The 17,314-nt window shown below is 36.1% G+C and overlaps 1 protein-coding gene across 1 annotated transcript; it reads left to right on the forward strand.

Annotated features, from left to right (window-relative positions):
- The first annotated feature begins 15,726 nt into the window (after positions 1 to 15,726).
- On the forward strand, positions 15,727 to 16,619 carry LOC103524520. Its single transcript, XM_017449628.2, has 2 exons — positions 15,727 to 15,913; positions 16,054 to 16,619. Exons 1-2 carry the CDS (start codon positions 15,796 to 15,798, stop codon positions 16,617 to 16,619), a joined length of 684 nt encoding a protein of 227 aa, XP_017305117.1. The 5' UTR covers positions 15,727 to 15,795.
- Positions 16,620 to 17,314: the final 695 nt, after the last annotated feature.

Here is a 17,314-nt window from a genome sequence, read left to right on the forward strand (position 1 = left end):
ATAAATAAATAAGTACATTAAACTTGTCATGACTTACTTAGGTACACCTTAGATAAAACTCAAGAAGGTTCAGTGGAGATTACGTAAACACATCTCTTCTTTTTGAATATTTTTATGAAAGTGGACATTACCAAACAAGTTGGTAGATTTTGGGTACCTCACATTACTAGAAACTGTATGCTTTAACCACTATTACCTAGAATACCTGGATCTACAGAAGATGTTTGTTTTATGGTGAAGGTCATCACGGATTCACGGCTTACCGAAATGGTACTCACTCCCGTGATAGGTTCATTTCTTCGAGTAAGGAATAGAAGATGTTTGTACTTCGTATAAGTATGTATTAAATTCAGGGTTCTGGGAGAAATTGGAAAATAATTGTTACAACAAGGGCTTTTAGCGAACTTTTGACCCGGCAACTTAACGGATAAAGAAAAAGAATAGTCATTGATATCTTCGCTAGCTTTTGGTCAAATTGGAGGGTAGTGTAATCGTAAATGCTACAAATGCAAATGATGATATCCTTGTTCAAATTTTATATTTTGTATCACCAAACTCACGTATCTTCTTCAAATAAGAACCTTCTCTTGATGAAATAATGACATTTCTTTGAAAAAAAACGGCCTCTATTGATTCAATCACGAACTCATTACAAGAACTATCATTTATACGTGAATGAGTTCAATACCTGAGTCCCTTTAGAGTTCTCACGTATCTTCTTCAAATAAGAACCTCCTCTTGATGAAATAATGACATTTCTTTGTAAAAAACGGCCTCTATTGATTCAATCACGAACTCATTACAAGAACTATCATTTATACGTGAATGAGTTCAATACCTGAGTCCCTTTAGCGCTTTTAAGGAAAATTTGAATTGAAAAGAGTTACTACATTTCCAAGCTTCGGATACTATCAGAAACACTACAATCTTAGAACATGGTTAAACAATGTTGACTGGTTCAAGAAATCTCCAAGTTGAAGATTCAAGGAATCACCAAAGGGTTAAAGCGTACGATGAGGAGTTCCTGAATAGCCCGAGTTTAGGTCGAAATAAGTGGAGGAACAAATTGAAGAGTGCATGACACTGGGAGTATTTCCTGGAGCTTTCAAGGAAAATTGGAATTGAAAAGAGTTGCTACATTTCCAAGCTTCGGATAGGTACTATCAGAAAGTTTAAGTACCCAAACAGAAAGGTTTTAGGTAAAGTGGTAAAGTTTTAGAACACTACAATCTTAGAACATGGTTAAACAATGTTGCCTGGTTCAAGAAATCTCCAAGTTGAAGATTCAAGGAATCACCAAAGGGTTAAAGCGTAGGATGAGGAGTTCCTGAATAGCCCGAGTTTAGGTCGAAATAAGTGGAGGAACAAATTGAAGAGTGCATGACACTGGGAGTATTTCCTGGAGAGGCCTTAGCAAATTCATAATTTCAATTATAATCCAATAGACAATTGAGAATGGGAAAGTCTGGCTGGGGGACTTTACAGGGAGTATACCAGCCTAAATTTCCCTTGCTAAATAAATAGCCAAGGTTGAGTGCGGAGGGCATCCACTCGTAAAATTTGTAGCCAAAACCATGCAAATGTCCGCCCAAAGCAATCACCCTAGTTAGGGCTGATTGAGAGGCTGACGAAAAACGCGAAGAAAAAGAAGAAGGAGACAATTGAGATTGGGAAATGACTGACAGCAACATGAAGAGCAACTTTCCTTTGAAAAAAAAAGAACTACTGACATATTTCGGATAAGCATAAAACTCTACAGATGGATCTCTTAATCCCTGATGAGTGATGATACTGATTGATGATTGCAAATGAAATCGGTAATAGTCAAATATTAGATCTTTTAGGAAACTCATTTTTATCTTCGTCACTGATTCTATTACAAAACTAAAAGCTTTCAAGAGTTTCAAGCTGTGGCTTTCTCTTAGCAGGAAAGTCATCACGAGATCTGTCATCAAAGCATGAAATTCTCCTGGTGAGTTCTTTGAGACTGAAATCTTCACCAAGATGATCGAATCCAAACTTATCCTTGGGTTGTTTGTTACTTTTGAAAATTGTTAAGGAGAAAATAGGAAACTAATTACTAGAGTCATCCACCAATTAGACCATTTTGACCACAATTATTGAAGACATCACTTTCTTTTCACTACGAAAATATCGACCTGAAATCAGGAAATGAAATGAAGGATAACAAATGCAAAAAGAACAACAAATATCATCTGGGGATCTCCAAATCGTATGCACTTATCTTGACAGCTGAATCCTTTCACTATTTGCATGATTGCGTCATTGATTTGTTTATTTTGTGAATGCCAAAACGTTTCTTTAATTTCCTTGACAGTCATTTTGGCTCTCAGAACTGATTATTATTTCAACATTATTAGCTGAATTCAAATGATCATGTGGTGCAATCAATCCTTATCAGTTTTCCAACTACAGTTTGAGATTTTAAAAGTCTATGTAGGTACTTATGTAGGTATAGGTAATAGTTCAACACAATTGATTAAGTTCCAACCTTCCAACTATTAAATTTTTATTGTGTGTAAAAAGGAAAAAAATGGCTGCCTAGTTTTCAGATGTTAAAGGTACCATAAAGGACTATGACCACCACCTCAAAATTGTGTCCTCAAATCAACACTCTGATACTCCATAGGTAGAGCTGTAGAAGATGTATAGATATAAATGTAGATCAAATAGTTGGATACATTGATGTGTTTAAGTTTAAGTAAACACTAACAACAAGTACTGATTATCTTATCTCATCTTAGCTGATAAAACGTTAATGGTAAAAATCGGTTGTCTTTCTTCTGCTAGTGTTTTTTCTTAGCCTACTATAAAAGAATTTACCAACTTTCTAAGTACCTATGTTGACATTTTCCAAAACTGAACAAACTTGGAACGAATTGCCTCGAAACTCAAAAGCACTCTTAAGAGAACTCGACTAAAATGTTGCGCTAATACAAATTCTATGTTTTTGGTGTCTGTTGTAGAAACAATGGGAAGATGGTCTCTTGTAAGGTCTGCAGATAAGATTAAGGGCACATTAGGTCTTCAATGTTCTATGGTTTATGGTCCCAATAGGTGCCCTAGGCGAGAACCATACAGGAGTGTTATCCAGTAGAGGAAAAAGTTTGTCAGTCTTCCAAGAGAACATCCACATTGAGAGGACATTTTCCGATTTGCTTGCACTCAGTTTAGCTTGGAAAATTGTGAAGGAAAAATTAAAAGTGGGACGGAAAAAAAACTCATGGCCCATTTCGCCGGTAACAACAGAATGCGATGTTGTCGCATTTGAACGTCTCATGTGTCAACTTTAATAAACCTAATCCAAAATTAATAAGGTTCAAATATGTTGTAAATTTTGGTGCAAAAAAAACCAGCTTGGCTTGATTAAAAAAACAAGTTCCTCAAAGCACAAAGCAGGTTTCGGGATATCTTGCAACAAAGTTGCAGAAAACCTTTCTTTGTTTGAAAACGAGACATTTATTTAGGCACAATTCGTCTTACCCTCTGTTTTGCTGACCCATCTTTCCAAGATGGAGCGAAAATCTCATGCACATACCTACACCTACGAGGAGTTTTGGCATCTCCACTATTTTTGGTGGATGTGTCCCTGTTTCCTATAATGTTTGACAGTGATAGTTTCTGACATCAGACCGGGAAATTGCTAGTAAGAAATCATCTGGAGCTCAAAGGCGACCCTTCGGAATTTCATTGAAAGCTCAACATTTTGTATTACACATCACCTCCAGAATAACTCCAGATCATATGTATAAATATACTCTTGACTCAAAAACTCCAGCATATTTGACTCCAGCGTACAACGTCAAAAATTTCCAGTCTAATTTGTTTCAAGATGCTCGGATGTACTGAGAGTCGGATAGTACCGTTGTTGATTTCAATTACTAATTCCTGTACTTTGCCCTATGGTATATGTACAGGATAATTAACAATTTGCTCAAAATCATCCATTACGCTGATGAGTTGCCGAAATTTCCAAAATGTAATCAATCCCATCCTCTGAGAAGTAAACAACTCTGGGTATTTATCTTATGTAGTAATAAGATTGTTCTAAACTTTCAACTAGTGGCAGTGGCATAGTTGTTACACAAATGAGCAGAATTTCTTCTTGTCTTTTTTGTACACTTTTATATTAGGTTCATTCACACATACTCGCGCCACCATCAATAACTTCACTTGGCCGAGATTTTGGCCTATCCAAGTCAGTTTGCAGACCTTCTAGGTATTTAATTTATAAGTTCCTGTATATTCTGTTTTACATTGGTGATAATATGTGAATATTTATTTATCTCACGAAAAAATCAAGAATCAAGATAACATAACGAGAAATCGATCAGATGGAAACTTGAGAATTGCTAATTTGTTCCCAAGAATATTGGATACCTAGGTCTTCCACCAAAGTCGAAGGTAGGTCTAAGCTTTGAAATTTTAAGGTGTGGGTGGGTGGTAAAAATATGCCAACTTAATCCCAAATTTCGGTGTCAACGAAACGTGTATTCTGTTGCTCTAAAAGAACAAAATGAGAAAATAATATTGTTAATATTTGCAATTTTAAATGTTCATGCTTAGTAAAATGACATACTGAAATGTACACGAACTGACAGACCCATCCGTGTTGAAGATGTTCTCAAAAGCGTTAAAAAACATCACAGGATATTCAGCAACCAACAAGGCTTGAGATTTATACCATTAAAAACATCACAGAATATTCAAAAAGTCTTGAGATCAAACCCAATATCCTATCAGAAACACACATAAGGAAAACAAGAGTCATCACACTCATCAAGTGTTACAAGTTACAAGAACAAGATAAACTATTCGATACCTGATACATGCTGCTCTAGATAGTCAATGAGAAATGTTAATTCTCGGGTTTTGCTAATGCCTAGGTCTTCCACCAAAGTCGAAACTTTGAAATTTCAAGGTGTGGGTGGGTGGTAAAAATATGACAACTTAATCCCAAATTTCGCTCTCAACGAAACGTGTATTCGTTGCTCTGAAAGCACAAGATGAGAAAATAATATTGTTAATATTTGCAATTTTAAATGTTCGTGCTTTATAAAATGACATACTGAAATGTCCACAAACTGACAGACCCAACCGTGTTGAAGATGTTCTCAAAAGCGTTAAAAAACATCACAGGGTATTCAACAAGTCTTGAGATCAAAACCAATATCCTATCAGAAACACACATAAGGAAAACAAGAGTCATCACACTCATCAAGTGTTACAAGAACAAGATAAACTATTCGATACCTGATACATGCTGCTCTAGATAGTCAATGAGAAATGTTAATTCTCGGGTTTTGCTAATAAAGATAAACTATTCGATACCTGATACATGCTGCTCTAGATAGTCAATGAGAAATGTTGATTCTCGGGTTTTGCTAATCATGTAGAAATTAATCGGCTTAGATCATATATCGTTCCACGCAGACCTTGCACCTTGCTTTGCGTGATCTTCATTGGGTGATGTAAATCTTTCATATTGATTTCAAACGGAACATGCATGTAAATCAGCCACAGGATCGATGGTTTGATCCGTATCGGGTTTTAAGTGGAAATGTCAAGTTCTGTATGGTTGAGTTCTGCTCGGCCATCAATTTATCAATCTTGTGTTTCTAAGTTTCTGTTTCTTTCTTTTTTTTCTTAATATTTAGCTAAATTCCTATAGGAATGACGCCTATTCATCTTATTTTTTACATTTTTGTAAAATTTGTATATCTTGAGATATGAGATGAGTAGAAAATTTTGTAATCTTTGTGAAGAGGGACAATAGGGGACATTGTGTTTACCCTTTTCAATTGTCCCCCTATTCCGCAGCTTTCTCAGGACCCATTTTTTACTTTCCTAGCTTTTATTTCTCCTCCTCCTTCTCCTCCTCGTCGTCCTTTTCTTCTTCTTCTTCTTCTTCTTCTTCTTCTACTTCATCTTCAAGTTTCATAATTTGGTTGTCTTTTATTTTTGTCATCTCACTGCAATATCAGTCATGTACCAGAATTGAGCGGTTCTATTGCAGTGGGTGACTGTCCTGGGTATGGCGTAGCTCGCAAGTAGAGTAATATTCTAATATTTCAGCAGATGGTTAGATCTGGGTGTTCCGGGTTGCTTGGGTCCTGGATCGTGACTAAACCCCGAGCAATATTTATCAAAACCCGTCATTCAGTAGTACAGGAATAGATTTCGTTAAATGAAATTTGAAAATCAGTGTCCAAGAGGGCGGGGTAGGCCCTCAAAAGGATGATGTAGAATATGTACATCTAGCACAAATCTTCAAAAAACCCTTGATATAAGACCAACAATTACGCGAACTAGAATGTTGTTTTAAGGGATATCTTTGAAATGGTGGAGATGTCAAAACTCCCAAAGTCTCTCGAGATTAGTGGAGATGCCAAACTTGCAAATTCTTTCGAAATTTGTGGAGATGTCCGAACTATGACGCACAGTTTGAAGTGTAAAGTGTAAAGAATTTATTGATATTGAAAATCAATAAACAAAATCCGATAATCTTTCGGCACACGAGTCACTCAAACGTTGCAGTCTAAGAGATTTACAATCCAATTATCATTAAATTGAGAAAAAGAAATCCCAACTCAACACATTCCACTTGCTAACGGGATAGAAACTTTTGGTGCAAAATATGTGAATATCTCCTTGCTGGTCTACACGTGGACTTTCGATCATTATAACGTAACATGAAACGACCTTCGTGAAATATCTGGGGAAAATATGTATAAAATAAATAAAATTCGTACAACGACCTCAGCTAACATCTTTCCATCGGAGTAATCTTGATCGAACTTTGAAATCTCACCAGACAACATTGGAAATTTTCGAATTCCATAATGAAATTCTAATAACTCTAGTGAACCTTCTTTTTTTTTTATTATTATTATTTTTTCAAGCTGACTTTTTTTTCAACTCCGCTTCTGGTGCAAGGTTTGGACTGTGCTCGCTTTTATTTACTGAAATAAAATAATTAGATGAATAAATATGATAAATATTTCTTCCCTTCTTATTAGATACCTCTGTACGTACCTAAAGTTACTTTTTTCATTATATCATATCAAACCATCCATGAAATTATTTGAATCTCACAACCGTTCGTAGCAAATGGTATTCGTATGAACGAACCATAATAACTAACAAATACCTAGCAATCCATTTAATACAGACCTATGGGTATTACAGATGGAATTTTCGTTCTGAAAACAAATTAATGCGTTCTACGAAGAAATCCAAGCACCAACATTACATCTGAACTGGGAACGTACACCCGGGAGATTAATTGTTAATGTTTTATTATTTCAACATTATTAGCTGAATTCAAATGATCATGTGGTGCAATCAATCCTTATCAGTTTTCCAACTACAGTTAGAGATTTTAAAAGTCTATGTAATGTAGGTATAGGTAATAGTTCAACACAATAGATTAAGTTCCAACCTTTCAACTATTAAATTTTTATTGTGTGTAAAAAGGAAAAAAAAAATGTCTGCCTTGTTTTCAGATGTTAAAGGAACAACCTAGGTACCATAAAGAACCATGACCATCAAAGTTGTGTGTCCTCAAATCAACACTATTATACTCCATAGGTAGAGCTTTAGAAGATGTATAGATATAAATGTAGATCAAATAGTTGGGTACATTGATGTGTTCAAGTTTAAGTAAACACTAACTACAAGAAGTGCTGATTATCTTATCTCATCTTAGCTGATAAAACGTTAATGGTAAAAATAGGTTGTCTTTCTTCTACACTAGTTTTTTCTTCCTTTTTTTTTCTTCTTCTTCTTTTTTTTCAGCTCACCATAAAAGAATTTACTAACTTTCCAAATACCTCTGTTGACATTTTCCAAAACTGAACAAACTTAGAACGAATTGCCTCGAAACTCAAAAGCACTCTTAAGAGAACTCGACTAAAATGTTGCGCTAATACGAATTCTATGTTTTTGGTGTCTGTTGTAGAAACAATGGGAAGATGGTCTCTTGTAAGGTCTGCAGATAAGATTAAGGGCAGATTAGGTCTTCAATGTTCTATGGTTTATGGTCCCAATAGGTGCCCTAGGCGAGAACCATACAGGAGTGTTATCCAGTAGAGGAAAAAGTTTGTCAGTCTTCCAAGAGAACATCCACATTGAGAGGACATTTTCCGATTTGCTTGCACTCAGTTTAGCTTGGAAAATTGTGAAGGAAAAATTAAAAGTGGGACGGAAAAAAAACTCATGGCCCATTTCGCCGGTAACAACAGAATGCGATGTTGTCGCATTTGAACGTCTCATGTGTCAACTTTAATAAACCTAATCCAAAATTAATAAGGTTCAAATATGTTGTAAATTTTGGTGCAAAAAAAACCAGCTTGGCTTGATTAAAAAAACAAGTTCCTCAAAGCACAAAGCAGGTTTCGGGATATCTTGCAACAAAGTTGCAGAAAACCTTTCTTTGTTTGAAAACGAGACATTTATTTAGGCACAATTCGTCTTACCCTCTGTTTTGCTGACCCATCTTTCCAAGATGGAGCGAAAATCTCATGCACATACCTACACCTACGAGGAGTTTTGGCATCTCCACTATTTTTGGTGGATGTGTCCCTGTTTCCTATAATGTTTGACAGTGATAGTTTCTGACATCAGACCGGGAAATTGCTAGTAAGAAATCATCTGGAGCTCAAAGGCGACCCTTCGGAATTTCATTGAAAGCTCAACATTTTGTATTACACATCACCTCCAGAATAACTCCAGATCATATGTATAAATATACTCTTGACTCAAAAACTCCAGCATATTTGACTCCAGCGTACAACGTCAAAAATTTCCAGTCTAATTTGTTTCAAGATGCTCGGATGTACTGAGAGTCGGATAGTACCGTTGTTGATTTCAATTACTAATAATCGGGTAGGTACTTGAGTCAAAAGCTAATACATGGGTAAGATCTGAAGAAAAGAAGGACAAGAAGGTTATCTTACCTGTCCAGTTAGTAAAAAATCCTGGTATCCACCCTAATAATCACAACAAGGTTCCAAAATTTCGAGCAGGCAGTTTCCTCCAATGGGCCGTATTCAAGAATATTGCACAAATTACGTCAGTTACACTCAAAAAAGCACTGTAATTACTGAAAAATTGGGTAAAATTTTAGCACAATCACAGAAAAATTTAATTTTTTCTTAAATATCAGGGCAAATTAGTGATTATTGATACCTACTTAACTATACAAAAGTGTACTCTCTAGTTAATGTTTTGCTAATCATGTAGAAATTAATCGGCTTAGATCATATATCGTTCCACGCAGACCTTGCACCTTGCTTTGCGTGATCAATTACTAATTCCTGTACTTTGCCCTATGGTATATGTACAGGATAATTAACAATTTGCTCAAAATCATCCATTACGCTGATGAGTTGCCGAAATTTCCAAAATGTAATCAATCCCATCCTCTGAGAAGTAAACAACTCTGGGTATTTATCTTATGTAGTAATAAGATTGCATGTAGTAATATAGCAAGCAATAATTAGTCATTAGATTTCTTGATTAGACTTGACCAGTGCCGGGTTTGGAATTTTTTCTCTAGGTGAAATATTGCCAAGGGAGTGCAGTGGTCAAGGTGTTTGTCTTGTGAGCGAGAGGTTCCGGGTTCAAATACCAACCGAGGAGGTAAATAAAATTAGTACCCTTATTTCTTATTTGTTCCAACCACAAAGAGCCGAGTGTCAATACTTTGGCTACTCTAAACGCCTAGGTCTTCTCTAGGTGAAATATTGCCAAGGGAGTGCAGTGGTCAAGGTGTTTGTCATGTGAGCGAGAGGTTCCGGATTCAAATACCAACCGAGGTGGTAAATAAAATTAGTACCCTTATTTCTTATTTGTTCCAACCACAAAGAGCCGAGTGTCAATACTTTGGCTACTCTAAACGCCTAGGTTTACTGGTACAGTGCTAGGGAAAAGGAGGGTTATTTTAAAGGATTGATCTTCTAGTTTGGTGTTAGCTCTGGAAAACGGCTTTAAATGTTTCTTTGTAAAAATGGTACAGTACGAGAACTTTTCTCAGCATCTATTTAATATTTAAACAAGTTTTTGGCATGAACTCTATACACCCTGTAAATCCGCGGTCCAGCATTTATTAATCATATAGGTACTACCTATCCATTGTGAATAATATTGTGAAGAGAAATTTCTATAAAAAAGTGCATCTACCAGTTCTGAATTGTAAAAGGTCATTGGAGCATCCAAAAGAGGAGGAGAAGGACGTTGGAATAGGAAATAACTACTCTTGACTCAAAAACTCCAGCATATTTGACTAGATTGAACGTCAAAAATTTCCAGTCTAATTTGTTTCAAGATGCTCGGATGTACTGAGAGTCGGATAGTACCGTTGTTGATTTCAATTACTAATTATTTAACCCACTCGTTTGCCGCACTCTCATCTACCATTTCTTTGCTATGTCTACAGTTATGAACTGGCACAATGGGGATTAGTCATATCTGGTCATGTTCATATGACTATATGAGTCAGGATGAAAGAGATAAAATTCTAAGGGAAATTTCATGAGCAAGATGATCTTTTCAGCATTCAGTGGAAGCTTTCAAGCTAGTTAATGTAAAAACAATACAATTAGATCACTAATTAAGAAATAATTTATGTAAAAATCACTTCACAATAAAAAAATCATCGAATAAAATTATTCTGGTTTATTTCTACAGACACTTCAAGGAAATTTTCCTAGCGGCTTTTTCTATCTATAATAAAAAATAAAAAAATATGAAATTAAGTGGAAAATTATAACAAATATTTACGTAAAAAATACACAAAAATATTCGATATCTAAATCATGGAATAAAATTATTCTGGTTTATTTCTACAGACACTTCAAGGAAATTTTCCTAGCGGCTTTTTCTATCGATAATAAAAAATAAAAAAATATGAAATTAAGTGGAAAATTATAACAAATATTTACGTAAAAAATACACAAAAATATTCGATATCTAAATTAAATGGTAAAAAGTAGGTTGATTAAAAATATGTTTAAATACCTACACAATTAAATTTAAAATTTAAAAGCACAATTTTTTTTTCACAGCACAATTTGTTTTCGTCGAATCCGCACGCGACACCAAATGTGGCACAGTTGAACCTCGACTAGTCGACTAAATGGATTCAGCCGATCTTGAAGCCGAAGGTAGTAGTTTGGCTTGGTTTTTGGTACCTCAAGAAGTTACAGTACCTACAAGAAGTGCAACAGTGGAAGAGAATAGTACTGTCTCAAGAATCAGGACAGGGTTTGACAAAAGACTTGACCGTCTCAAATCGAAAGACGCAATCCCTCCCTACCACCTCCACTACCACATTTCTAATTTGAAGCCTCAAACACACTACCATCACGTCACGAGAATTCGTGGGGAGCTGGGGAGTCAGAAAGATGTAGTTCAACGTTACGTGACGTGATGTTAGTCATGGTAGTGTGACGTGACGTGGTGATAATGTGTTTCTACCTTTACTTGCATGTACAAGTGGCAAGTAACGGAAATAACTGGAACTTATAGGAAAGAAAGTTTTAAATAGCTACTTCCAATATCAATACTGATTATTAGGTTAAGTATTGCCAGTAAGGTATTATTGTGACTTATGGTCTATAGTTGCTTTTCACATTAGTAATAGTAAGAACTTTATATCACAGAATTTATACACTACTAATACAGATTTGGACTTTGCTGAGAAGTGTGATTATTGAATCTACCATTTCATCATTAATGTCCACATTTATGACTGATATAAATGAAAACCTTTCATCATTGTATTCTAAACTTTCAACTAGTGGGAGTGGTATATTGTGTGGTCGTTCAAAAAGGGTATAAGGTCTCCTGGAAATTCTCAGCAATCAAAGAAATTTCGATCTTCCTAAAAACACCCTTCCCCAGGATACCCCACTGTCTCAAACAATCAGACTACGTCAGGGAAATCGGACGATCTGAAATTCCGATAAGACCTTGGACTAAAGACAATCAAGTTTGTCCTTAAGCACAGAAAGCCCAATAAGGCAGAGGTTAAGGCCAGGATTCTGGAAGGCCAACCCTAGATAGAGGATCTCTAGATGATTTTTGTCCCAGAGCTATGTGGAACAAGGTCCCGGAAAAAAGGTGCTTGGATATTTGTGTGGTCGTTCAAAAAGGGTAAGGTCTCCTGGAAATTCTCAGCAATCAAAGAAATTTCGATCTTCCTAAAAACACCCTTCCCCAGGATGCCCCACTGTCTCTAACAATCAGACTACGTCAGGGAAATCGGACGATTTGAAATTCCGATAAGACCTTGGACTAAAGACAATCAAGTTTATCCTTAAGCACAGAAAGCCCAATAAGGCAGAGGTTAAGGCCAGGACTCTGGAAGGCCAACCCTCGATAGAGGATCTCTAGATGATTTTTGTCCCAGAGCTATGTGGAACAAGGTCCCGGAAAAAAGGTGCTTGGGGCCTCATAAGCACCATTTGAATGGATATCAGTTTTTTCCGCTTCATAGTTTGGATTCAATTCATATTCAGCAAAATTCTAAAAGAACCCACTGCAAATTTTTGAAAGATGCACCAAACAATAGGGTCCAATATTATGTCACGTTGTAATGGTCCAACGAGTCCTAATTTTACCATCCAATAGTTACCGTTCAGGCTTTTAGCTCACTGCCATTAGAGAGGGTAAAATACATGTTTCTCATCAAAGTGGACTGACAAATTGATATATTTCAGATTCCAAGCACAACTGTCAATATTCACATTATTTATTGAACTTTGCAAGACTGTCGGTGTCCGTGTGATGGTGATTGCCTGGAAGTTATGTCTGTGTATTTGCATAATGAACCTACTCTTCCTTGTTTTCCAGGGGTTCTCCGCACGGTTGACGTAGCCAAAACAGCCTCGGGCCAGCCACTCACTATCAGGTAGACCTGACAGGTACACCTGATCAAGTCCACCTGTGAGGTATACCTGATAGATGCGGGTTCAAATCCCAGACGAGGCATGGAATTTTGTAATTAATTTTGAAAACAATCATACTTATTAGGTATGTACAATTGTACATGTACAAAACCCACTACTGACGTAAAGGGACTTATCAGTCACACATGAGCAATGTAAAAAATAAGAGTACCTACTGTTACAGTAAGAATTTTCAATCAGATATCGGTTGCCTTTCAAGACAGTTATCAGGTATTTGTAGGTATTTATGTGAACCACTTTGAGCACCACTGTGGAATACTTGATTAAAGTCAAAGTGTTACAAGTGTTACGAGTACACTTTAGTGAGAATACTGCCTGGGCCGAGTATAATAATGATCAATATGAAATATTTATCGAGATTAATGAAGCAAATAAAACAATCAGTCAGGAAGTTTCTTAGGCTCTTTAGACCTCTTAGCTGTAAGTCTATTCAGAGTTGCCTAATCAATCAAGAGCGCGAAAGGAACAAAATCATAACTGTAATCGGACTGCCTCCGAGGAAAATTGTTTTAAAAATATTAATGAGATCACGATTCGAAAATAACGATTTTGCTATTATTATTTATATGTCACGTTGTAATGGTACAACGAGTCCTCATTTTACCATCCAATAGTTACCGTTCAGGCTTTTAGCTCACTGCCATTAGAGAGGGTAAAATACATGTTTCTTATCAAAGTGGACTGACAAATTGATAGATTTCAGATTCCAAGCACAACTGTCAATATTCATATTATTTATTGAACGTTGCAAGACTGTCGATGTCCGTGTGATGGTGATTGCCTGGAAGTTATGTCTGTGTATCTGCATAATGAACTTACTCTTCCTTGTTTTCCAGGGGTTCTCCGCACGGTTGACGTAGCCAAAACAGCCTCAGGCCAGCCACTCACTATCAGGTAGACCTGACAGGTACACCTGATCAAGTCCACCTGTGAGGTATACCTGATAGATGCGGGTTCAAATCCCAGACGAGGCTTGGAATTTAGTAATTAATTTTGAAAACAATCATACTTATTACTTATTAGGTATGTACATGTACAAAACCCACTGCTGACGTAAAGGGACTCATCAGTCACATATGAGCAATGTAAAAAATAAGAGTACCTACTGTTACAGTAAGAATTTTCAATCAGATATCGGTTGCCTTTCAAGACATTTGTAGGTATTTATGTGAACCACTTTGAGCACCACTGTGGGATACTTGATTAAAGTCAAAGTGTTACAAGTTACAAGTGTTACACTTTAGTGAGAATACTGCCTGGGCCGAGTATAATACTGATCAATATGAAATATTTATCGAGATTAATGAAGCAAATAAAACAATCAGTCAGGAAGTTTCTTAGGCTCTTTAGACCTCTTAGCTGTAAGTTTATTCAGAGTTGCCTAATCAATCAAGAGCGCGAAAGGAACAAAATCATATCTGTAATCGGACTGCCTCCGAGGAAAATTGTTTTAAAAATATTAATGAGATCACGATTCGAAAATAACGATTTTGCTATTATTATTTATTGTTTTTACGAAATTTGTCTTTTCGTTCATTCCAGGCATGGTTGGCGCTTTTCAATAAACAGTGTGAAGTACTCGGGCTTTTGTATTGGCATTAAGATTATCTCAGACTCAGATACCCTATGTAAAGTTGGATGTCCATGCCTAATATTAAGTCCCATGCTCTGATTGTTTACAGTCTAAATAGAGATTTTAGAGAGAGTTGATCATTTAGGTATAATCACCTTCCTAAATTTCTAGCCCTTTCGAACAAACAATTGCGTCTAGAACAACACGATCCTAACATGCTCTATGTCTATGTACATATTTTAATGGTTAGAATTTTGAATTGAGAATAATCTTGAATTTCTTGTGAATTTTATTATAAGGCCACATAATTCCGTACACAATAACCTTCATTACACACATTGTACTCAATAATAAAGACAATAGCTTTCATGTTTGGAGATGTCCGAACTATGACGCACAGTTTGAAGTGTAAAGTGTAAAGAATTTATTGATATTGAAAATCAATAAACAAAATCCGATAATCTTTCGGCACACGAGTCACTCAAACGTTGCAGTCTAAAGGAGATGTCCTATCCTAACTATGACGCACAGTTTGAAGTGTAAAGAATTTATTGATATTGAAAATCAATAAACAAAATCCGATAATCTTTCGGCACACGAGTCACTCAAACGTTGCAGTCTAATAGGGAATCTAGGCCATTAAGTTTCATTAGTATTTACCGTCAATCTATTTCAGGTCATTGGAGTCATGTTCAATTAAGACATATATCCGATTATTCCAGTCTTCGGTGGTCTGGCTTTTTAAAACCCATCGCCATTTAAGTCAACGCATTACTGCGATGACTATATTCTACCTGGTTTGTTACAAACAGTAGGTATTTTCCTTCTTCAGTTGACTTTCATTTTTGATCGGAGTGACTTATGTTTAGTCATAACATGGAGATGAGAGGAGCATGGGATTGGACCAATTACAGCTCCAACCTTTTAAAAAATTTGCAACAGGTTAGACATACCAATTCGAGATTTTGTTAAAAATTGGGAAGAGACTAAGTAGCAAATAATTCTCACCCTAGTCATCATGTCATCGATATAAGCGAACATCTCAATACAATCATTGCACACTCTTGAGTTTTTCCCTGTCTCATCCAAACTGATAATAGGTATCCAGTGCACTTTCAGCTATGACCCTCTTAACATCAATGTTCCCATGAAATCTTTCATGTTTTCAATTTTAAAAACACATTCACAGCACAAAAATTTTCATTTTGTAAAACACTTAAGTAAAACAAAATGAAAGCTTTCATAAAGAGACTAAACCCGTTTACCAAAGAATCAGTGGTGATACAGAAGAATACAAACAGCTACACAAATCCGACCAAATCCAATGCCTTACAATTAAATACACCACCACAATCTGACTGCAACAAAACGACAGAACAAACAAATGGAGACTAAACCCGTTTACCAAAGAATCAGTGGTGATACAGAAGAATACAAACAGCTACATAAATCCGACCAAATCCAATGCCTTACAATTAAATACACCACCACAATCTGACTGCAACAAAACGACAGAACAAACAAATGGAGAAGAAGCTACGGACATTGCCGATTCCAGAAAAGGCATAAACAATCTGCTCAAAGAGTTCAAGAGAGAACACATTGATGTGGCCACAATGATAGATCAATATGGCAGGATCTTCTTCAGTATTGACATGACAGACCTCATTCAGAAAGATCAAGGATTGAACAATATAGTCAAAGTAGTGCGCCACTCCATGGAAAATCCTCGTGATGGCATGGTTTCCCAAGACTCTGACGAAGTGTCTAAAAAACTAAGACGGCACTTTCTGTACCAGTCAACTAAGAATGTAACCGAACCAAGCCAGAAGTCTTCGTCAACTAGTGACTCATATTATACAGTACGTGAAAAGGATACTAGAGGTACTATTGACCTGAGAAATTCTTCAGAGAAAACATTGATAAACCCTCAACCTAGTACCATCAAAATGCTTAGCATGTGTCTTCGTCAACTAGTGACTCATATTATACAGTACGTGAACAGGATACTAGAGGTACTATTGACCCGAGAAATTCTTCAGAGAAAACATTGATAAACCCTCAACCTAGTACCATCAAAATGCTTAGCATCTCTGCGGATGAAAAAGAAATCAAATCTCTTTTTTACTCGTATATTGAAAAACTAGACACGGTTTTCGATCAAAGGAACCCAACATTGTATGATGAGTCAAGTGTGGAGAGCACTCTGAAAAATGTTGGAGTACAATATCATATTGACAGCAATCAAGATTATAATTCGGAGGACATCAAAAAATTCAACTGTGCTGGTTTGATGACATCAGCCCCTATAACTATAGCACACGATACTATAGAGACAAAAAAAGTAAGGAAAAAAGATGCAAGTATACAAACCCGTTTAAGATCACGCGTTCAAAGAAAGCACATATCGAGAAAGAAAAGTCCTCACAAACGAGATTATAAAGGAGGAGATGAAAATAGAAAAAAGAAAAGAGTTAAAAAAGAAATTGAAAGTATCGTGTTCCTGACGGAAACAATTCGAAGGAGGTTGAAGAAAAAGTCAAAACAGTCGAAACATAGAAAAAGAACAAAAAGGCGAGATGTAAACAACAAGCACTTGCAGGAGAAGGAGCAGGAGGAAAATTGTAAACATATAGAGTGTGTAGCAAATGAAAACAAGGGAACTGAACAAACATGTTCGAAAAACATAGTATCAGACAAAATACGTTCTGAGGAGAACCCTCATACAGTAAAAACAGAAAGTTCATAC

This window comes from Diaphorina citri, unplaced genomic scaffold (assembly GCF_000475195.1).
Source record: "Diaphorina citri unplaced genomic scaffold, Diaci psyllid genome assembly version 1.1 scaffold6, whole genome shotgun sequence".
In the NCBI taxonomy this organism is placed as follows: Eukaryota; Metazoa; Arthropoda; class Insecta; order Hemiptera; family Psyllidae; genus Diaphorina; species Diaphorina citri.